The sequence below is a fragment of the Mus caroli genome, chromosome 5 (assembly GCF_900094665.2).
Source record: "Mus caroli chromosome 5, CAROLI_EIJ_v1.1, whole genome shotgun sequence".
NCBI lineage: Eukaryota > Metazoa > Chordata > Mammalia > Rodentia > Muridae > Mus > Mus caroli.
Genome location: NC_034574.1, coordinates 83,746,052 through 83,770,394, shown reverse-complemented (window position 1 = coordinate 83,770,394; position 24,343 = coordinate 83,746,052). Strand labels below are relative to the sequence as shown.

General features: G+C 43.5%; 1 protein-coding gene across 8 annotated transcripts in view; it reads right to left on the bottom strand.

Moving 5' to 3' along the window:
- Window positions 1–1,911: 1,911 nt before the first annotated feature.
- Window positions 1,912–24,343, bottom strand: part of LOC110294754 (alpha-fetoprotein-like) — a 44,671-nt gene continuing 22,239 nt past the window's right edge. For 7 of the 8 annotated variants that reach the window (XM_029477064.1, XM_021163190.2, XM_029477063.1 and 4 more), the window contains 7 exons: window positions 22,657–22,871; window positions 20,948–21,080; window positions 18,703–18,800; window positions 17,380–17,518; window positions 16,759–16,985; window positions 7,118–7,250; window positions 1,912–2,341 (listed from right to left, as the gene is read on the bottom strand). In XM_029477064.1, the coding sequence (XP_029332924.1) occupies window positions 2,273–2,341; window positions 7,118–7,250; window positions 16,759–16,985; window positions 17,380–17,518; window positions 18,703–18,800; window positions 20,948–21,080; window positions 22,657–22,871 (1,014 nt within the window). In that variant the 3' untranslated portion in view covers window positions 1,912–2,272. The remainder of the gene's footprint in view (window positions 2,342–7,117; window positions 7,251–16,758; window positions 16,986–17,379; window positions 17,519–18,702; window positions 18,801–20,947; window positions 21,081–22,656; window positions 22,872–24,343) is intronic. The other variant, XM_029477065.1, reaches the window with a different exon arrangement.

Sequence of the window (24,343 nt, the reverse complement as noted above, 5' to 3'; positions counted from 1 at the left end):
AGAGTCGTTAGAAAGGAAACCTTCAGCACCATCCATTTGTACTCTTACTGGTATTTAATACGTTAGGGTTGAGTCACTGACATCAATATTTGAGAAAAAAAAAACAACCTGAGATTTCATATAGTTGTTATACCATTTGCCTTCTGCCTTTCAGTCTCATAAAGAAATTACTCTTTGAATCATATGTTATATATGAGGAATGTAATTCTTGAAAGGCTACGAGATTGACTGAGACACTCATTAGAAGAAATGGATAGGATTTGAACCCATGGGTGGATGTTAAGGGTTGAATTCTAGTAGACTGGTTCCAGGACTCTGCTCAGACATTAAGGATGCTAAAGTACTTCCCTAAAAGTGGACAAACTTCATGTAACCTGCCGCCTCCCACTAACTCCATCATCTCCAGCTTACTTTTGACAAGGTAAGTGATGTGTGAATACTGTTATACTGAATTGATTAGGGGTTAAAGACAAGGAAAACTCTATTTGGCACAGTAATGGTTAAGTATCTTTTCTCCACAGTCAACTGACTGCACGGGAGTAGCCTCCACAGAGGAGATGTGCCTGTAGCTGTTTCACTGAACAATTGTGAGAGAAGTGTGAATAACACATGTAAATGTTGGTGCTTTGCCTATTAAAGCATTGAGAGAGAGTTTCGGTTACATTTAAATCAGCATATGTCACACACACCCCGCCCCCTGCCATTGCAGCCTTCTCTTCCAGTAAGCCTCATAGCCCACAACCACTTTGTTTTTGTCTTACAGCCAGACATATTGGACTGGGGAGCCATATTGGGCTGAGGAAATGATTCAGAGGGTAAAGTCCTCGCTGTGAAAGCACGAGGATCTGTGTTCAGATTCCCAGAGTGCACGTAACGCCAGATATGATAGCATACATCTGTGATTCCAGGGCTCCTAGGGCAAGGTAGGGAGACCAGAGAGTCCTGAGAAGTTCGTCATCCAGTTGGCCCAGTGAACCCAGTGGCCAACAAGGCAGAAGGTCAACACCTAGTTTGTTCAGCTACTGCCAGACATCTACCATGGCATTCGTGTGCCCACAAACACACACACACACACACACACAATTAAAAAATACAATACAAAAACCACAGGCAAATGGGTCACTCTCACTCTCCGAATCCCCTTCACCTCTTGTCCAGCTGTGGAAGCCATTCTTGCTGTCTAGTTCTGAGCAAGGCTTTATTATAATGCCTTAAATTGATTGTGTCTTAAATCAGCTCATCAGTGGCTTAGGCTCCCTGTATTTACCTTTATTTTATCCTTTTATGTTTTCAAGTGTGTGTGTGTTTGTGTGTGTGTGTGTGTGTGTGTGTGTGTGTGTGTGTGTGTGTGTACAAGCGCATATGTGAGAACAGGTCCAAGTAGAGGCCAGAAGAGAGATCCTCCAAACAGGAGCCATAAGCAACAATGAACTGTACATATGGGTGTGAGGAAGCAAATTTGGGCCCTCTAAAAGAGCTGCATGTGCTCTTAACAGCTGAGCTGTCTCTCTGGTCTCCACCACAGTATCTTGCACAGTGTATTGGACGCATGGGATGGTCAACAAATGTGAATATTGCTAAGGTACATAAACATATTAATAACTCTGGAGTAGAAAAAAAAGATCAAATATAGAGCATCATTAAAAGTTTTCTGTTTCTCAAGTCAAAATAATTCACTTACTCAGTAACTACTAAACTATTAGTGCTGATGTTATTAATATTAATACATTGTTATTATTAATTTACATAATTAAATTAATATTGAAAAAAATCAGAAAAAATTAAAGTCCCAATTATAAATCCGTTGTGTCATTTTCTGTACAATTTACTGCTCAAATTCATATAAATGTATTGCGTGCCATTGTTGGCAAAGTCAGCTTTGAATACACCCAGGAGAGCCAGGAGCCAGAGCCCAGTCATGAAGATAACTTTATTCGTGCCTTTCCCTCTTAGAAGTAGTACAGACTGCTCCATGTCAACCTTGAAGCCTCCACTGTGGGGACAGCAGCAGTTCCCAGAGAAGTGTGGCCGCACAGTAAACTGTCTGGAGGCCTTGAATGTTCTTTAGGTTCTTGTCCCTGCCACTGCCCTTGAGAGGCAGGCCGTGAGGTGGGAGAGCTCTGAGGGGGGGCTGATCTGGGAGTCCATATGTCATCTGCTGAGGGGAAAGGGAAGGTGGTGTGGACCGGCCAGTGTTCTGAAACAGCGCTGAGCCAATGAGAAGGCTCTCTGTCAGCTGCCCCCTTCCACAGCGCTGATCTCAGCCATGATCCTACATCAACCGACTCTGGGATGAGCTGGCCTCTAAGAGGGACTGGCACCTTGTGATCAGTTGAAGTCCCTAGGGGAAAGAACAGGCATGACTGTGAGAGGGAAGAAGTCAAAACTATCATGGTCCAGGCCCCTAAACAGAAACTTGGGCTTCCATGATGGATCCTGAGATGACTCCATGATGCCCCTTCCTCTCAGTGTCAGTCCTTCCCACAGGCCTGGTGACTTAAAGACTCAGTTAATTGCAAGTCCTTTCTCCCTTTCAGGTCATCTGAACTAAAATAGTTTGATCTCTTCTCAAGATGGCCAGGCTCTTTCGCTGCAGGATAACACATAGGTACATGTACATACATACAGATAGACTCATGTACATTCACACACAGATGCACAAATACACATGGCACATATACATACATACATACATACATACATACATACATACATACATACATGTGTGCACATGTGAGCTGGCTTGCCTTCCAAACACCGATAGCATTCCTGGGAGAAGACTGAGTATATTCATTTAGTCCCTCCCCTTGGGCTCTGACATCATCACAGTCCATCCTTTAGGTAGAGCAGACTTTTCAGGCTTGCTTTGAGTTATAAGCTTCTGGACTTTAAGAAATCCCTCCTCCTTCAATAACCTGTAAGTTTTAAAGTCAACTTTCTTTCTTTTTTAAGAAAATGTATTTACCTTTATCTTATGTGCACTGGTGTTTTGCCAGCATGTACGTGTACATGAGAGTGTCAGACCTTGCAGTTATAGACAGTTGTAGTAAGCTGCCACAGGTAGCTAGGATTTGAACCAGGGTCCTCTGGAAGAGCAGTCAGTGCCCTTAACCATTGAGCTATCTCTCCAGCCCCCTTTTAAGTAAAATTTCATGAGAAGTCATTGTATTAGCTTAACCAAAGACCCAATTTGTTCATTTCTCTGAAGTTAATAGTAACAGCAGTCTGATGTGTATCTGTCTTTTCTGACATCATGTATCCCATAGTTCCTTGGTAACTTGTGATTGTTACAATAACCAGTAATGTGCAAATATGTTTTTGGCTCAGGTAAGATAGGGGAAAGGCATCCAGGAAAACCAATTTGTTTATTCTTTTATGCTGTTGTGGATTAAAATTAGGGCCATGTGCTAAGCAAAGGCTCCATCAGGAAGCTATGTAGCTGTGTCCTGAGCCTAGAAAAGCAGAAAGCAATCTAATCATGTAGGCGGCCCAGAATAAAAGGGGAACTACACAGTCTGACTACAGTCCACGAAAGACTGCCAGGGAAAAATGGGTGTGGGCTAGGTGGACGTGCTCACAAATACTTTTAACCCCAGTTTGCCCAGGGCTGCGTAAAGAAGACACCCTATGAGGTCAGCCAACAATTCGTCTAAAGATAACTCTGTCTAAATTGAAAGATAATGCAACATTTTATTGCAGAAACTATATAAGTAAAACCCAGAGTTACTCTAATTTTGTGAGAAAAGTACCTGCTTGTGCTTGGTTTGGGAGCATGGAAAAGGGGAGATCAGGAAACCACACACACACACACACACACACACACACACACACACACACAGCATCATTTCATGATGTCAGTGGAAGCCTACAAAAGAGACACAACTTCACTAACCAGGTGGCTGCTGTAATGTCTCTTTTGAGAGATAACAGGAAGTCTCTGACCTTTAGCAGACCCATCTGCTATTGTAAATAATATTTCCAGTAAATCTGCCATTGAATAGACTACCAGTTTCTAACTTCAGTAGCAACCTGTTAACAGAGAACATACATGTTCCAGTTTGAAGCGGGTGCTTTAAACCAGGCAGTGTGACACAGTACGCTATAGTATACAATACTCTGTAGTACATAATACACTACATTAATTAAATGATGACAATGCTTCTTTAAATTATTCCAAGACTCGTAAGAGGATGAAAAAACTTAAAATTGTCTCTTAGAAATAGAGAATGTTCTCTGTTCATCTTATTTGTGTTATAAGCCACATTGTGTATTACTTGGTGTTCAACTTGTGGAATTTATCAAAATACAAACCATTGGTGGTCAGTGGCTCAGTGCGACCTGATCCATGTGTATTTAGCTAATCATCCTACTTACCACGCCATCATTCTTTTCTTCCTAGTTGTATCGTGCTATTGCAGTAACTTTGAGAGTAGACTCATTAAGCCGGGCCAACTCATCCTGTGTAGAGTCTGGCCTATTAAAATCATAGGTAGATTCGTTCTCTGTTAACCTGTGTGGATCCGCGTCTCAGAGAAAAATTAACCTTTCATTCTCCTTTCACGTTGACTAGCAAGCACACTTCACCACACCCGACTCCTGCTGACTCGCGATAGCTTTGTTCAGTTCTCACGTCCTGTGAGGTGACGAATAGGTCTGGTGCGGCTATCCTTCCTCACAGAAGATTTTGCACGATTAGACTACAGAATTTCTGTGAACAGAACGCTTTCTTTGTACCTGCTGAGACGTGTTCCTATACTCTCGTTGTTTCCTGAACTGTGGAGTCTCCTTCCTTGGTCTGTCCAGATTCAGCCTGGTGCTACACACCAGTGCCTCTCTTCTTCAGGAAAAATCGGACTGAGTGCCAGGTTGTTTCATTTCCATGTTTTGGTTTATTCTGGCTGGTGGCAGCCTCCACAGGTGGCCAGCCAGCCAGCTGAGCCCTCTTCTGGAATCTCAGCTCCAGGAAGACTCTTGGCACATTACAACATGTTCTCCATGGCTACTGAAACCCAGAATCAGTTGGCCAACAGAGAAACCAGAGGCACAAACTTCTGAAGACAAGACTCCAAGATATTTTCTTCATTGGTTCCTGCATTTTAGGCTAACTTCTTTACGCATTGCACAGTTTGTTTGAACACATATTCTAGCCTTAAATACTGACATTTAATATCCCCCAATTTTCTTCCATATTGGTGTTGTTTCCAGCAGTTTCTTTATTTCTACTACCACCCTTTCTTCTGGCTTCTCACCCCAAGCTAGACCTAAGGACATGCCGGGAAGGGTAGAGAGTAATCTGTCCACCTTCACAATGAGAAGGGGTTCCTGGGATGTTCTCCTCAGAGAACACACCACACCACCAGCAGCAGCAGTACCTGGAGCTTGCTAGAAACATGGAGTCACTCCACACAGACCTACTGAATCAGCAGCCCTGAGGGCAGAGCATGCTCACTATGTTTTAGCTGCCGTCCAGATTATACACACTAAAATCTGACCAGCCTGGCCTGAAGCAAACAAGTAAACACGACCCTCCGAGAAAGAATCCAGTGGAATGATGCGTTAACACTCATAAGTCCTAGCGCCTTTTGACTCGTATAACATAGCGTTCAGGTAACTTGTATGGCCTTCTCAAATGAGAAAGAACCTCAGAAGGGACAGGGTAAGGAAAAAATCTTTAAAACTAATAAGTAAAAATATGCTACAACTTGCCAACCCTTACACAGACTGTCTAGATAGCCCCCAATCTATGAAGGCTCAACTTAGATTTTTTTTTTCTTACTTTATGTGAACGCTATACACAGTGGCAGTGGACTTTTACTGGAAGCATAAAGTTCAGAGAAGCAGCAGAAAGGAGCAAGTAGTTAAAGCAATAATGAAGGTTATTATCTTTAAAAATATTCCTGAGAGCCACTGCTAAACAGAGCTCTGACCAGCCCCAGCCTGCCTTGCCAAAGGTAGAGGAGCCTGTGGCTCAACCACACAGTCACATGCCCTGCCCAGTCAAGTTGTCAGACAAGCCGTCCCTCCGGTGGCTCCCCTGCATCCCTTCCTCATTGAGATGGTCCACGGGTTTGCCGAGACACATTCTATGGCACCCTAGGCAACTTTACAATCCTGTGATTTACAATCACTTACTCTTAACTGCATACAACAGCATTAATTATAGAAAATTGGCTTCCTGGTGGTTATTTGTGTGTGTGCATGTGTGTGAGTGTATAAGTGTGTGTACACAGGTGTGTGTGTGTGCATGTGTGTGTGTGTGTACACAGGTGTGTATATGTGCATGTGTGTGTGTGTGTGTGTACACAGGTGTGTATATGTGCATGTGTGTGTGTGTGTACACAGGTGTGTATATGTGCATGTGCGTGTGTGTGTGTGTGTACACAGGTGTGTATATGTGCATGTGCGTGTGTGCATGCACGTGTGTGCGCACATGCGTGTGTGTGTGTGTGTGCGTGTGTGTGAGTGTATAAGTGTGTGTACACAGGTGTGTATATGTACGTGTGTGTGTGTACACAGGTGTGTATATGTGCATGTGTGTGTGTGTGCATGCGTGTGTGTGTGTGCATGCGTGTGTGTGTGTGTGTGTGTGTGTGTGTGTGTGAGTCTGGTCCTGTTCTTCCCTTTCTGAGTTCCTGAGCCCCTCTGTTCATGAAGTTCTGCCCACTGAGGGAATAAAATTCTTTTTTACCTGATCCCCAGCTTCTGTCCTCAAAGAGCAACAATTCCTGATCATGCCCTAGAAATTTCTAGAAAAATAGGAAATCTCACAATTTTCTCCAAATGTCAATTTTTTTAAAATTTTTAATTTGTAAATGACTGTTTCTCTGCTCTTAGAACAGGCTTCCATTCAACCGCCCGCTCCTGCTTCTTATTTTTCCCTCCCATCTGGCACCAGAGTTATTGTGTCTAACTCTTCTATTTGTGTCTGAGTCTTCCAGTTTCTCCAAACATACATAAATGTTATGATACCCAAAGCCCAGGAACGTACTGTACAGTCCGGCCCGTCACTCCCACCCATTCATTCGGTCTGCGATCTTTCTTCTGATCTCACAGTTGCAATGGGGAAAGGGTAACACCCCAACTCTCCTTTGTGTGTTTGCTTGAATAATATAGATACCTCTTCTTGAAAACACACGTCTCTCCTCTGTGCCTGGCAGCACTTCTCCACCAGTTGAACAAAATTCTCGCCAATGGAACGGAACACGTCCTCTGCTGCGTGGGGCTTCTGCTTCACCAGGGTGCTGAGGAGCCTAAAGCAGAAGTGGGGGAGGGGTATTAGCTCCTGAGTTTGCAAGGCCACCTTACTGACTTAGATCCACAGAGCATCCTTGACTTCTCCACACCGAGACATTCTTCAGGTTAAGGATACTGAAAAGTGACCCCGTGGCCTCAGAGTGCACACAGTGTTCATCTCTCCCTTCATTTCATATGAACATTCCGTCAATTTTTCCTTCTTAGTGTGATGAGCACACCACTTTAGTTATCACTGTATAACTCCTGCTAAGGTGAGCAACTTCGTTTCCTGCCATTTTCTTGCACACGGATGAAATACAGTAGCTTCATCCCCCCCTCCCCTCTTTTATTTTACAGTTTGGGCAGCTAGCTAACTTCCACTCGAACACCGCTAGTCCTACATGGTGGAAACTGAGAGCTTCCTACATGTTGTTAAGTACAGACCTATACATGAATTTGAAGATGCAATGGCTGGCCTGCCATCTCAGATTTCTCTCACAGATGGCTCCGTCACACCAAGCAGGAGCATTTCAGCCACCAGGAGCATTCAGAATGTCAATCTAGTTGAAGTAGCCCTACTTACGCACATCTAAACCTTCTAATCAACATTGATTACATTACCAATTTTTCCCTTTCTATTTTCTTCCTTCCTTTCCTTTCCTTTCCTTTCCTTTCCTTTCTTTCCTTTCCTTTTCTTTTCTTTTCTTTTCTTTTCTTTTCTTTTCTTTTCTTTTCTTTTCTTTTTTTTTCCTTTCCTTTTCTTTTCTTTTCTTTTTTTCCCTTTCCTTTCCTTTCCTTTCCTTTACTTTCCTTTCCTTTCCTTTCCTTTCTTTTCTTTTCCTTTCCTTTCCTTTCTTTTTCCTGCTTAGGTCAAGAGAAATTTAACGACAAGAAAAATAAGAATGAAGAATAAGAAACGGGACTCTAGGGCTATGACTCAGTCAGTAAAAGAGTCTGCTGTGCAAACATGAGAATCTACGTGTGGATTTCAGCATCCACCTAGAAAGCCAGTTTGGCCCCCTCCCTTGCCTGTGGCACCAGCTCTGTGGGTTTGGTGGAGACAGGGGATCACTAGGGCTAGGCTAGATCCAGGTTCCTTGAGAGTCCCCGTTTCAGAGGAATTACACAGAACATGATAGAGGGTTGCACAATGCCCTCCTCTGACTTCTACACATGCTACATGCTTCTACACATACGTGTGTGCATATACCATACATGCACATAGACACACATACTTGTATAAAAAGAATAGGGGGCATATGCATTAACCAGTATTGTACTACTTATCTTAAAACCACTCTTTGCCTTTTACAAACACATTGGTAATCCCCAGTGCTCTGATGCATGCTGTAAATGGTATAAAAGCAAATATGTCCAAGCTTTAAGCCACACTTCTTTGACAGGCTAGGTCTGGGTTCAGACAGGAAATAGTTCAGGCTTTTCTGACTCAAAGACAAAATCTGGGATATTATTGAGTTCTAATATTAGGAGATGGGAAACTCTAGCTCCTCCCATCCTGGCTCACTAGACTGACACAGGCTACCCCAAGTGGCAGAATTGGCAGTGACAGTTATCATCCAATGGGTACAAGGAAGCCACGTGAGATCATGCTCTGTCCCCACAACACTCAGGTCCGAGCATGGATCTCTTCCCTGCTGTCTCAACATGGGGAGCTGGCCTGAAACAAGACAGGTCACAGGGAACTCTGTTTCCAAGGCTGAAATGCTTCCTGCCCTTTTCTGTCTCTTGGCCACTACTACTCGCAAATCCTAAACATGTGTGATACAGAACAGGTCCCGGGCAACTGTCAGCATGGTCACCAGCTGGGCAGATTGGACTCTAGAAGCAAGGTAAGGAGAACAGAGCCCTCCGGCTCACCAACTCAAACAGTGCCCACAGGTCCTACAAATTCTGGGTGGGTGTTGACTATGAACTTGACACAAGGCATTAAAAGCAGATGTCCATCTTGGCATGGTGCCTGACTAGCACACTTCCTTAAAATTCCTGTTTTTGTCAGACATGATGGCGCATACCATGAATCCCAGCATTTGGGAGGCAGAGCCAAGAGGACTCTATGCATTCAAAGACATCCTGGTCTCAGGTTTAATGGTGTATACCTTTAATCCTAGCACTTGGAAGGCAGGGCCAAACAGATCTCTCTGGGTTCGAAGCTAGCCTGGTTTACATATGGAGTTCCAAGTCAGCAGAGCCATGTAGTGTGACCCTGACTCAGAACACAAAACTTCCTATCTTCTCCACCCCCAAAGCCACACCTTTACCTCACCTGAGGACACAGACTGTTGAGGCAGTGTGACTGTCATTAGTGAGACAGCACTAAACTTCCAGAAGACTGACACGGCCTACTTCTAATAAGTTCCGTGGCAGAGCCAAGGGAATTCAGGCCATGTCATCTAAGCTGACGTTCCCCTAGCTCTAGGTCCTAGGAATTTAGGTAAAAGCAGATATGGTGACAGAGAGTATAAATTAAAATTTCTTCCTAGTAATTTATAATAGAAAGTGAAGATAATGTTCAAGTGCAACAATAGTAAACAGTTAGAGTCATATAACAGAACATTACAGGATCATTAAAATGCCATTGTGAAGAATAACTAGTGACAGAATGTATATAAAATATACAGTGTAATGTTTTAAAGAAAAATATAAAATAATGGGGGTAGCAGGCAGCTTTTGGCGTATGTTACTCTTTGCTGTTATCTCAGCCTTTGTGCCTATAATTTTATTTATAATTTCAGTGTTACGATTTCTGTCTTCACCTGAAAGTGTCCTTCATTTTGCTTTTGTAACAGGGAATTTTTTCAGATTCCTGGGCTATAACTCACAAGTCGGTGGGGTGAGCTTCCATCGTAAAAGCTGAGTGAGAAGTCTACCTAATGAGAGATGCTTGGTCTGGAGAAGCCGGGGAAGCTCTGTAGTTGCCTGCTAGGTCTCCCTTCATTAGACTCAGTTCCGAATCATGCGGGGGTGGGGGGCAGCAAACTCGTTGAAAAAGGATCGAGAAAGTGTTTTCTGGAAAGTCCTGCAAATCATTAAGGCCCATCAGCTCCGCCATGGCGGACCCCCGCAAGCGCAAGCACGTCACCCTAGGAGGGGGAAGGGACGCCAGCTTTGTGGGTGGTGGCAGGGGCTGCAGGCCAGGACTTCTCCCTGTGAGTCTGGAGTAGTGCCAGGGTGGCATGCCTAGAGAGCTTCTGGGGGCTGTGAGGAGGTGGAGTGCCTCACAAACTCCCCCACTGAGAGACAAAGGTGATGGCTGGCAGGGAAATGCTACAGCAAGCAGGCTGTAGCAAGAGCCGCCAGGACCTGCATTACTAATCATAGTGAACCCAAAGACAGGTGAGCAGGAAGCAGTTCAAAGTGTGCGCCCACCATACAAGTATGACATCATAGACTTCTGTGTTACACATGCATTTATGACGTGTGTCTCCACACTGTTGGGCTTAAATGATATTTTTTTCTCTATTTATCTATATTTTACAAATGATCATAGTTACCTTTATCATAAAAAGAATCAATTTCTTGCGGGGGGTGGGGCGCACACCTTTAATCCCAGCGCTTGGGAGGCAGAGGCCAAAGAATCAATTTTTTGTTTTGTTTTGGTTTTTGTTTTTTCCAGGCAGGGTTTCTCTGTGTAGCCCTGGCTGTCCTGGAACTCACTCTGTAGACCAGGCTGGCCTCGAACTCAGAAATCTGCCTGTCTCTGCCTCCCAAGTACTAGGATTAAAGGCGTGCGCCACCACGCCCGGCTCTCAATAATTTTTTTTTTAAATCAGAATATAATATAACATAATCTTTCTTGCCAACTGTTCTGTCCATATTCAGCCTTCATTCTTAAGTCGACCTAACCGGAGTCCGTCTCCAATGAAGACAGCGTGTTTGTGTCTCTGTGCCATTTAATCTACCTAGTGTGGGTATATAATCCAACCAGGTAATATCACCTTTGAATGATAATTATCAGATTCTAACAAATTAACTATTCAGAGTAAGGAACACAGATTTCTTCCCATTGCAGTTGGGTCTGTACATACACACACACACACACACACACACACACACACTCCTACTAAAGCAATTGCTTGTGGCACTGAAGTATCTGGGCCACGTGCCAGGAGATGAGTCTAACCTGAGTCCCAGGCCACAGAAACAGACATACATGTGAGTGTATTTGTCAGAGAATCTGAAGCTCGTGGGAGCAGCAGGACTAGCCTGTCAGGCAAGTCCAGAGAGCCTCCTGTCTCTGCCTCTGTTGTTGCAGGAGTTTGAAGCTTCACTTAGGTTCTGTAGGTGTGCTGAAGGTGAAACTCGGGTCTCATGCTTCTACCGTAAGCACCTTAGCCCCACCCCCACCCCCACCCCCAGCCATCTCTCCAGACCTAGAACTGGCTCGTCCTATAGTTGGAAATGTATACATGTTGATAAGCATTTCCTTATTTCTCTTAGTGTTCCTTGGAAAACATCAGATCATGAACCCTGGCAACCTACACAACGGGACTTCTCTGTTTCTAAGCATGATGGAGGTGGGGATGATGGGGATGATGGTGATGGTGGTGATGATGGTGATGGTGGTGATGGTGACGGTGATGATGGTGGTGGTGGTGATGGTTGTGGTGGTGATAATGGTGACGGTGGTGATGATAGGTCCACCTGCACCCATTTTTAAATATGTTCTTCCATCAGAATCCCCTTCCCTCCTGACACCCACACGAAAAGGGTACCTCACCCCAGCTCTCTTACATATACAGGGACGGTCTTGACTATCCTAATGAAGTCTTCCGTTATAATGAAGCTTCCTCACGTACACTCCCCTCTCTCTTCTGACTCACAACTGCGAGTTCCCAAACACCTCCTCACACCTCTCAAGTGCTCTAGTCTCATCTCTGGAAATAGCTTTTTCTCCCCGCCCCAGGCATGCTGTCCGCCCGCCCAGCAGCTAGTTCATGGATGCAGTTCTCAGAATGGCCAGTAGAGGGAGGAAGAGCACAAGAGCTGAGGATGGATGTTCACCCCGAAACAAGAAGAATGGGTCTCCCGTCTCCCGAATTCAGGACATCTGGAAATGAGGTTCAGAACGGGAACCTCGGGGAGTCGTTACTTCTGACCACTCCAAACACAAAAGCTGCCGTTTCTGTAAGGGCGATGGGCGTGGGAGGGCTCTGCTAGCCCGCAGCAGAGCTCACCCCCACTGAGGTCACACCCAGGGGGTCCTTTCGAAGCTGTTTACCTCTTCTGTCCTCTCTGCTCCTCAACCCCAGTCTCTCCCAGGCAGCCTCTGCTCCACTTGTATTCTCAATATTTCAGTGTTTTCGTTTACCTTTACATTTTTTATGCCCAATTTTGACCCTAATTACTACCAATTTGTTTCCAGGTTTTTGTTTCCACAGTTTTCAATTTTCACTAAATTATCTATCATTTCGTTTAAAGCAAATCCTTATATTTAAATGCTATTTAAAATTAATTTTCACATTAGTTTTCATACTTGCTTTCAAATAGTTTCTTCGAAGGTCTAGTATCTAGTTTCTTTTTCTTTTTTACTCAGTACTAGGGAGTAAAGACAAGCCTTACTCGTGCTTGGGATGAATATATACTGTATACTGCGCATATACACTGAGCTATATCCCCAGACCTTTTAAAAATATTTTTTCAGATTTAGAGACAGCCTCACTACATATGTAGTAGGTCAGGCTGGCCTCACTCACTGTGTAGCCCAGGCTTGCCCAGAACTCTGCAGTCCCTCTGAACAGTTAGGACTCCAGGTTCCTCCCAGCAGGCCCAGCTTCTATTGCCTGTTAACTTGTTACTCTTCAGTTTTCCTATGCCCTCAGCTTCTGCTTCCTGCCCCTGTTTCGTGGTCTCAGAGTGAGACCTGCTTTCTCATCCCCTAGTTTCTTCATAACTAGAACGGTGCAATGATGTTACCAGCCTCATAGACTTGCAGTGAGGATTTGATGAAGTGATAACACAAAGTGCTACCTAGCTGTGTCTCCTCTTCAAGGAGCAGCAAACCTTGCTTTCTAGAGTAGAAATTAACTTCTTCCTTGTATTCTCACATGGAGCCTGGGCTAATTGTCACTATGTTACAGCAGCCTTTAGCAGAAAGATACAGTATTTCGTTTATGCTGTTTAGTGTAAATGCTATAGGCAGAGATACATTTCTGTGGTCATATGCAAGTCTGCAAGGTGTTGCTCATCCCTGTTCTCTACTTTCCCTGGACTTTCAACTACAGACTAAGAATGTAACTAAGCTCTACCTGATCTTCAGGTAACCTCCAAGTAGAAAGAATGTGTCCATTCTTGTTATAAGAGGAAGGAAAGGGAGAGGAATGTATATATATATATATATATATATATATATATATATATATGCACACATTATATATTATATGTTATATTATATATTATATGTTATGTATTGATATTCTATATTATGTATGCTATGTGTTGTGTTATAGGTTATAATGTGCTATACATTATATTTACATATGTGTTGTATACTATATATTATGTGTTATATACACATAAATATGTTGGGGATTGGTCTGGTACTATGTATGTAAATGTACGAATGCTAAATACTGACTCCCAAGATCTACTTGCCCTCACATGAGTCAATTCCCACATACACCAGCCTTTGTTGTATAAAGCTTGCTCTCCAATTTAAAGCTATTGGCCAAATAAAAGTGGCTACAGCTAATTACTAGGGAGAACAGAGGGAGTGGGAGTTTCAGTTACTGGGCTGGGCTAGGAGTAGCAGGCAGGGACCATAAGGAGAAAAGGAGGAGGAGGAGGAGGAGGAGGAGGAGGAGGAGGAGGAGGACTGCTTGTGGACGTTGTACATCGTGGTGCGGAGCCTAGTGCGCACCACGATGTACAACGTCCACAAGCAGTCCACATACATATATAGAGAGAGAGAAAGAGAGAGAGAGAGGGAGAGGGAGAGAGGAGGAGGAGGAGGAGGAGGAGGAGGACAAGAGAGGAGGAGGCTGCCAGGAAGCTGAGGGGATCATGAGCACATGGCACATGGGATCATGAGAAGTGGACCCTGAACAGGCTGATGGAGCAAAGCTAACCTGGAGAGACACAGTCAGCAAGTTCTTGGGAAGCACAGCTGGGAACTAACAATCTTGGGTGAGAAAAATTAAATTATGTTGTAAAAATTATTTAATCCCTGCCTGAGGTTTCTATCTTGCATTAGACATCCCCCACTTGGGATTGGAGGAGAACCAATATGTTATAGTAATTATTTAAATCCAGGCCCAAGGATTCTACTCTGCCTTTATCATTCAAGTTCCCAGATGAAAGACACACACATAACCTTCATATTTATAAGCCTTAAACAACACAAGAGCTGGGCAGATATCTACCCTCTATGTTGTTAGAATCTACCTTCCTATCGATAACCCTGAGTTATTACTTACTGTGTTTCATCTTGGCTGTTCTTAACTCCAATTGTGCAGCCTACGGGGCCATTTTCTTTACTCCTAACCCTTGGCAGCTTCGCCTTCCTCCTCCTCCACTCTCTTCTGGTGAACCACAAGCCTACAAAGCCTAAACCCCGCCCATGTTTCTTCTGCCCAGCTATTGGTTGTTGACATCTCTATTTACCAATCAGAAATAACTTGGGAGCAGCGTCACATAGCTTCATTTGTGTCTATGTGCCAACTCCAGATCTTGGGGGCTGCACACTTAGCATTACAATACACAGCAAGATCAAACCTCAAAAAGATTAGGGGTAATTTTCCCAGTAATTGTACTAGAGCTGATTTTTAAAAATCCATAGGACTCTGCCTTGATTATTGGGGGGCTGGCAGGGTCATATCAATAACTAATAATTTGTTAAAATCCACATACATATATAGAGAGAGAGAAAGAGAGAGAGAGAGGGAGAGGGAGAGAGGAGGAGGAGGAGGAGGAGGAGAAGGAGAAGGAGAAGGAGAAGGAAGAAGGAGGAGAAGAAGAAGAAGAAGAAGAAGAAGAAGAAGAAGAAGAAGAAGAAGAAGAAGAAGAAGAAGAAGAAGAAGAAGAAGAAGGTGTCCTTAACAACACAGAATTCCTTGAAGTACTTTACACTGTAGTTTCAAAAGTAGAACCACGATGAGAAGTAACAGGAAAACAGATTTCTATTCAACAAAAGGACGAACTTCTTAATAAACATTTCTACTGATAAAATCAGTGGCTGTAACTGGAAATATTTATGAAGAAATTATGCAGTGCATTTTGGATTGGTTTCCTAAATTTGGTGTTGGAAGGACTTAAAATTTCTCCTGTTTTCATGGTGTTGTGTCTTCACAGAAAATAACCGAAATGCTTATTTACTGTATTGTTACTATCTAGGGGTATCCTACTTTTTAGTGTTATAGTAAGTCACTACAAAGTCTTATCTGGGGCATAGAATCACATTTCAAGAGAAAAGGGAAAGACTTCAGATGTAGCTCAGCTGGTTCGTGTTTTCTTAGCAATCATGAGGTTCAGAGTTTATGCACCACTGCTGCATAAAATGAGCATGTGCCTGTAATCCGCACTCTAGAGGTAGAGAAAGATCAGTAGTTCAAGGTCATCCTTTGCTAGCCAGTGAGTTGAGACCAGCCTGGACTACATGGACCCTGACTCATAAAAGAATGGAAATCACGGATTTCAAGACTTGTGTTCACCGGTAATGCACTGCAATGCAGCTGTCACCCTCTACTATCACACAAACAAACAAATGAATAAAATCGTTTCAAACAATGCTCCTAATAGTAGCTGAAGATGCTATTAGTGAATATAACATACTATAAGGTAATATCCTCAGTTCTGATGGGACGCCTCAAAAGACTTCTTCAACATACAAGTCCTGCAAAGTCCTATTAAATTCTGATATCTAAATTATTCATTTTAACTTTCAACCAATTAATTTGCGCGTGTGTGTGTGTGTGTGTAAAATTAGGTGCACATGAGAACAGAAGAGGACATCAGATCCCTTGTAGTTGTAATTGCAGGTGTCTGTGACCGACATCCTTCTGACAGGAACACTGGGAACAAGGCCCAGGTCTTCAGCAAGTCCAGTGTATGCTCTAAACCACTGAGCCACCTCTCAAGCCCCATAACTGATTCTTAATAAGACCAAACTAGATTTCTTAATTCCAAGATTTCTCTGACTTCCTTGTTTACTTCTCTAACAGATTTTTTTTTAATAGAACACCTTCTTAGATGAATGTCTGGGCTGCAAAATTTTGGAAACATTATATTAAAGTATTTTATATATTTCTTATAAATTTTTATTATAAATTTGCTCTGCCTATATTTTCTTAGAAATTTGCTTCATTCTCTGATTCATTAACTGACCAAGCAGGGGATCACAACACGGTAGCTATACCACATAATTTACTTAATAAAATTAATTCCACTTGATTTCCAACAGAGCATTTAGTTGCTGTGTTATTTATGCAGGAGTTGCATCAGTAGCTGGATTAAAGTTCTCCACACGAGCCACCTTGTGCCTAGCAAAACCCAAAGGAAACCCAGGCTTACTTCTGCTTTTCCATTTGGAGTTCCTCGTCCTGAGCTTGGCACAAGTCCTCTTCAAGACTAATGGCTTGGTCACAAGATAAAGGTGGAGAGATGTAAGTGCCATCGACTCGCAGGTCATCAAAGCATGGCTTTCTGAAGGCATAGGAGTCGTCGCAGCAGTGGCCCACTCCTGCATTGACAGGCTTCCCACCGTGTCTTCTGCACAGCTCTCCAAGAATCAGCTTTGTCTTTTCCGGAAGAGAATTAAAGGAAGAGGGGTAAGGTTATGTTTGTTGCCTTTTTATCCCTGTGAATGATCACACTCAGGTACTAACACAATCACTTGTGAGATCCACCAGCGTTGGGCAAACATCTGCGGCATCTTTGCAAAAGCTTGCCAACATCAGTTTTGTCAACTTTAAAGCCCTTGTACGTAACCCAGGGGACTTGAACCTAACCAGACAAGTTTGAGAGGAGACAGTCCTCCCTTGCTGCTAAGTAAAGACAGTTGGCATGAGATGCCTGGAAATATCCTCCTCTGAGAATTTTTAATTCCAATGGTAAGTCATAGATATAGCCAAGAAATGAGGTTGATTCCGGGGGACCAGAGAGAGATGGCAGACATGTCATGCGTGTGCTTACCTGGTCCTCCACGCAAGCCAACTGCAGCTCATCCCTTAATGGGCAACATCCCCTGGCAACCGCTGCCATCTTCTTCACGAACACCACCAACTCCTGGGCAGACAGCTGCGGAGCTTTCTTAGTATAAAGCACCGTGAGCCTAAAAGAATAAGTTCTTATTCCTGGTAACAGGTACACACACACAAACATGCATCTTCAATTTCCCATGATAGCCAACATTATTGCTAATGTCTCAAAGCCTTTGAATAAGCCAGGTGAGGGGCGGGGCTTAGGTAGGATAAGAGGATTTGGGAAGTCATTGACTGTGGGGTTTTATTGTTAAGGTAAAGGAGAATGGCCTGAACTGGAAAGTAGTGATGGAGGGGGAAAGAGGACATGGTTTAAAGAGAAAGACCATAGAGCCTCGTGTTGAAGACCACAGACAACTAGCACTAACTGCTGCCTTGCCAGTAGAAATGCATGTGGAGAAGGAGGCAGTTTCCACAGCAGCTAGGTGGACAGGCAATCTTGAGGAGACTAACCAGCTATGGCAGTATCGGCCTCCTGAGGTACTTGTTAGAAACCCAGGACTTTCCTCAGACTTCCTGAGTTGGAAACGCTGAGTTTGGGGCCTGGGTCGTAAGGTCTTCTGGAAGGTTCTGTCACACTAAAGTTTGAGAGTCACAAGTCTAATCCTTATAGTGAGCACTGCACACTACATAAAAGGAAAGAAAGCACCAAGCTGAAAGCCCCCGCCTGAAAGAATCAGGGCACTCTGTGATCCATTACTTTGGACTTTTAATTTAAACTCGATATTATGAGATGCTATGTCAAACTCAACTTTCCTCTAATGCCGTGCTTATAAATAGACTGTTCTAGGAGACCCCGGTGATTCCTAAAGTGGCCTTTACTTTTGGATTATGCAATCCTTGATAAATAGGATTCACTGGGCTCTCTGGAACCACTGTGTTTGCGTTCCCTTGACAAATGACTAAGCCATCCATCAAGCTCTTGGTGGTCAAAATATTAACCTAGCCTGAAAAAGCAGACAGGTAAGTGGGCCCTGGATTCTAATCTCAGCCGCAGCTTTGATTCCAAGTCACAGGGATGCAGGTCATGGTGGCCCTGCAGGGCCAGCCTGCTTTTCTCTCTTACCTCAGGGGCATCTCAAGACTGCGTTGGGGGCAGGATAGAAACTGCCAAACTTACCTAAATATCTGTTGAATCAGCACAGAGGGCTGGTTAATACTCAATGGGTGGATGAACACTCTGAGCCAATCTTAGCACCAGGGACTAACTAATAGTCTCTGATGAGGATGAGTCTGGGGTGTCTGGGGAGCACACCTGTCCTGGAAGCTGCTGCTGCCCAGCTGCTTCTGTAAGTCACAGTAAGTTTTAACGTGGTCACGGCTTTCAAGTATCACTTTTTGGAACACTTCTTTCTTAAAAAAAAATAGATGATGTTGTTAGTGTTTATCCAGGGTCACAGCAATATGCCAGGGTCATGGGAAAGATTAAAAATTCATTTTATCATGACATAAACTCATCTTTGGGCCTAAATGTTGTATTCTATAACCACAAGGCAAATCATGCATCAAGCCAGAAAGAGAAAGTGTATAGACCTAGTTAGCTGGTATATGTGTGTCTGTTCATTGGTTCATTTAATAATTAGGCTTTTTATATTAGCAGTGTGCACACATACACATAAGCACAAATATGCAGGTATACAGATAGTATGTGTGCTAAGGAGTCACAGTTTTATATATATATATATATATATATATATATATATATATATCAGTCATGGTTATAAAACCACAAAGTACACTGAGAGGAACCAAATGGGATTTTCAGAGCTCAAAGTAAATCAAAGTGTTCTCCAACCATGAAACAGGCTCCAGTAAGAAGAAGGCATTAGTAACCTTGCAAGCTCAGCTCTTAGACAGGAGCACACACCCCTTAGCAAGCCAGCACAGTGTACCTTAACCTAATAAGCAGTGTTTGGCACAGAGAAAATACCCTCAGATTTGCAAGCTGTTGACCTGGATTTTATTCTTATCCCTGTCTTTACTGCCAGTGTAACAGGAGGCAAATTGCCTACCCACCCGAACTGCTATCTTCTTACCCACAGAATGCACGCAGGAGCTGCAGTGTTGCCTGTCTTACCAGGCTACCAAGAGAGTCAACTGGATGCCAAGGTAAGGCCTTCCATGCAACCTCTGCCCACCTATGCCTCTGCATGGGGCTGTAGTTGTGGATCACTGTAGAAGCTGTCTTAGGACTGCTATTTCTATGGTGAAGCACCATGACCAAAGCAACATGAGGAGGAAAAAGTTTATTTGAGTTTCTGCTTCCACTATTTATCATCAGGGAAAGCAGGAACTGATTTAGAGGCTATGGAGGAGTGCTGCTTACTGGCTTGCTCCCCTTGTCTTGCTCAGCCTCCTTTCTTACAGAACTCTGAACCAACAGAGTTGGCTCTCAATGGGATCAAGGCTCCACCCACAACGGACCTGGCTTTCACATCAATCACTAACTGCCTGCAGCCTAATCTCATGGAGACAATTTCTCAATTGAGGTCCCGCCACTCTGATGACTCTAGCTTGTGTCAATTTAAGGTAAAACTGTCCAGCACAGAAGCCTCACCGTGATATTTTGAGAAGGTGCACGGTAGCGTAGCCTTCTCTCTAGAAACAGAAACACCAGCTGCACCTGCTTGAACCCAGACACAGATTTTCCTCTTCATCCCTGCTTTGATCTCCACTCTTCTTTTTAAATATTTTTTATTAGGTATTCTCTTCATTTACATTTCAAATGCTATCCCAAAAGTCCCCCATACCCTCCCCCCACCCACCCCCCTACCCACCCACTCCCACTTCTTGGCCCTGGTGTTTCCCCTGTACTGGGGCATATAAAGTTTGCAAGACCAAGGGGCCTCTCTTAGGCCATCTTTTGATACATATGCAGCTAGAGACACGAGCTCTTGGGGGTGCTGGTTAGTTCATATTGTTGTTCCAACAATAGGGTTGCAGACCCCTTTAGCTCCTTGGGTACTTTCTCTAGCTCCTCCATTGGGGGCCCTGTGTTCCATTCAATAGCTGACTTCTACTTTTGACACAATCTTCTATGTGTAAGTGATCATTTTATAGTAACTAAAGTCAGAACTACCTAGGCCATGGTAATCCATGGATAACTCCCAAAGCTGGAGCTTGTGTGCACTCTAGCTTCTCCTTAAAAGTGCACATCAAGAGTTGCTACCTGCAGTCAGGCAGATTGCTCACCACACAACATGGCACCCAACCAGGCTCTACTACCCTACTGCTGTATCAAACCGCCTTCCACATTCACTTCAAACAGACACTACAAGTGTCTCCAGAAACAGTCTATAAGACAGACAAGTCTCTATGCTGTGATGATCCAGCTTTGGGTAAGGAAGGAATCTTGCTTCTGGCCTAATGCTCATAATTAACCAAAAACATGGAAAACTCGTTTTACAAAATGAAGTGATTCTAACAGCACTAGAGCATTCACTGTTTGCAAGCACTCGTGAGGAACGGGTTTTTAAAAAGTAGGTAAGAAAGGAATTCACCCCAGGCTGGTGGCATTCCAAGGAGTTTTCTAGCTTGCAACATTTCTCCAATACACGTTTGTATGTTTCAAAGACTCTTAAGATCACGGGAACCGCCAACTCCAGGTGTCTTCTTGAGTATTCATAAAGAAACCTGTATTGTACAAGACACATGAGAAGACAAAAGTTAGAACTCGGAGGCCATGAGTTTGTGGGGTTTTTGTATATGTGTGTTTTGTTATTTTCAAAAAGCCATGAAGACCATGAAGTTGAAGTGACCCCCACTTAGAAACCTTGGGAAGCTGTCAGAAGCTTCATTATAATATGCTGAGATAAAAAAACAAATCAATAAGATCAGGTGATTTTCCAAAGCCATGTGGTACCAGGTGGCAGATTCAGAACCTGAACCTGAAACACACTGGCTGACTAGAAGGTTCTGGCTCAGACTCTAGAAACTTCCATGTGAGTTCAGTGTCAAGTATTTGTATGGAAAAATGTATTTTCCAATTACCTTTGGGACTAATTTTTTTAAAAAAAAAAAAAAAAAAAAAAAAAAGACTTCCCAAGAATGTACTTTTGAGGTATTAAATCACCATTTCTCACCCCCCCCCCCAAATAAGCCACTAAGTGGGAGTGGTCGAGTCGTAATCTGTACACTGATCTGGCTCACCAAAAGAATTAAAATGGGGGCTGCAGAGATGGCCCAGTGGTTAAGAGCACACACTGCCCTTCCAAAGGACCAGAGTTTAGTTCCCAGCTCCCATATACAGGAGCGCACAACTGCTTGTAACCACAATTCCAGGGAATCTGGCACTGTTAGCCTTAGTATGCACAGAAACACACATATACATAATTAATAATAATAGTAATAAATCAATATTTTCAGAAGGCAAATACAATGGATTCTAGAATGTTTTCAAAACACAGGATGAAGATGAAACCTTTGATGCGTCCTCACAGCCCGCCTTAGTTTACAGCCCGGGAGATGAAGCCGCTGCACAGTGAGATTGGACAGGCACCCACAATGCTCGGCTTCATACGCCTTTTGCTACTGCATCTAGTCAGCACAAGTCTGTTGGCTTTTCAATACCAAATGCAAGTCTAGGAATTTATGTGGGTGGGGTTCAGATAGTAGTAGTATTGGATTTTATTAGCTAGGACCAGACATAATTTGTAAAATATAAGTGAGGTCTTTTAACTTTGAGGAAAACTCAATTCTCATGGCTGCACACGTAACTCTGGAAGCAATTTAATTGCACAGTGTTATTGTCTTAATATTATGTTTTGAAATCACTTTGCTTTGATGCACAAACTAGCATCCACTTCTGAATGGCCAGCAATGATGCTAGTGTCCCAACTCCTCAATGGTTAGATGCTACGTGTATTTGATAGTGTATATTAAGTTAACTAGAATAGAAGTGCTAGCTAACAATACTAATCTGGTCTTCTTATTTGTCTCTAACTCCCTCATCCCAATGCCTGTAACACTTAACTACCAACACACTCTTTTTTAAAAAGCCTTTTTTCAACATTTGAGAATAAAGGACCCTCTAGCTTCCCTTTCATGCAGTGTTCCCAAGCACCTGAACCCATGGTCCCACACGACATCCTGAGTGGCCCTGAACAACTTCAGACTCTGATTGGCCAGACAGTCCATCACCAGCACCATTTACATTCAATTTACATCTTCCAAATGAAGCCATAAGTCACTGGAAGGAAAGCTGCCTTACTCCTGTAGAAAGCTGTCCTGGTTGCTGCTGAATTGTTGGCACACAGACCAATCTTCTGTAAACCTTGTGAGCAGCAGGGGTGAAAGGTCAGGCTTGTCGTCATTTTCTGAGTTGATAATGCACTCCCCGCGGAATGGTTCTGGTTGTTCACAGCACTCAGCAAACTTGCTGGATAAGATGGCCTGGTTAGAGCAGGTGTAACTCATAAGCTGGCGCTGGGGACAGGAGGGAAGTCATTCTTTGATTACTTTATCCTCAACTTAGTTTGCTGTCCTTAGAATAGCAGAGGAACACTTGATCACACACACACACACACACACACACACACACACACACACATGCACACACCGCTTTGCCCGAGGCAAGTTGAATCCCAAAGAGACATTCATCATTAACTCCTTTTGGAAAGAAATACATGTTTATTTGACCTTACATAGTATCTCAAACACTATTGAAAATATAGGAGGAGACCGATTGTGTCAATGATCCCATGTTTAGCTCCAAAACTATAAGCCAAGGCTCTATTGTCTTCCTGTTGTGCTTACTGTAGGGTCCCGCTCTGAGAAGCTCTTGTCTTGGAAAACATCACACTCTCTCTGCTACTCAGTATACTCTGTTGCTGTCCTAATGCCAGAGCTGCTTAAATACACAGATAATTGCTTATATGTGAGGATTAGCTAGTCTCTACACTTAACAAATTCATGACCTACTCAAGGAGTCAAATAACTAAATCCAAAAATCATAATATTTAGGAGCTCAATATGATTCTTCAGAATAAATCAGAGAAGCTTACAGTCCAGGTAGGGTGGACCGTCACAGTGAAGGTCTTCAATGATTCAAGTCACGAAGGACAGTTAGAAGTTAATTTGAAACAAGTGAAAACATCTAAAAGTCTAGAATTATTTGTTCTCATGGGTATATAAAATCTTAGAGGTAAGAAAGCCATGGTTGGGAAAGGGTCATTTGAAAGTTGTTGAGAAAATTAGTTAAGGCTTGGTTGGGCTTCTGTTTGGTAGAACTAAAAAAAAAAAAAAAAATTTTAACAAAAAGGAGCAAAGGGCCTGAGGAGAAAGGATCTGGGATTGCTTGAGAGAGAGGGAAGTAGAATTCACTGAAGTTAATGTTCGTGGGCAAGACAAGATGAAGCTTGCCGCTGAAGAGAGAAACTGAAGAATTTCCTGTGGCCTGTGGCCGTTGACTTCATAATGGCTTCAAGCATCAATAAGGCTTTTACAGGGAGATTTGCCCCAGCCATGGCCACTACTGATAAAAATCTAGGAATGATCAACCCAAAAGTCAAAGACTAAGAGTGGTGGGTGGAAGCACACTGCGGGTAAGTTTGAGACTCCCAAAGGACGCATGCCTGCTGGTTCACTGGGAAGCTGGAGTGCTCTCTGCTCGCACAAGCGCTTTCTATCTCCCTCCTGTCGGGGAGGAGAGCTGAGTCTCCTCCAGGCAGCAGTTCCAGGAATGAAGCACAGTCATTTTACCGTCTACTTGTGGCTTCTGGCGTTGCCTTTAGCATTAAAAGTTACTGGGTTAGAAATCCGGCCTCAGTAGGGCCACAAGCCTCTCCGGTCAGAAAAGCGCCTGGGTAGCTAGGGCGCAGGGTCGGCTGACACTCGCCAGCTACCCACAACACACGCCACAGGATCTTAAGACTTCTGGTGAGTGGAACACAGCTTCT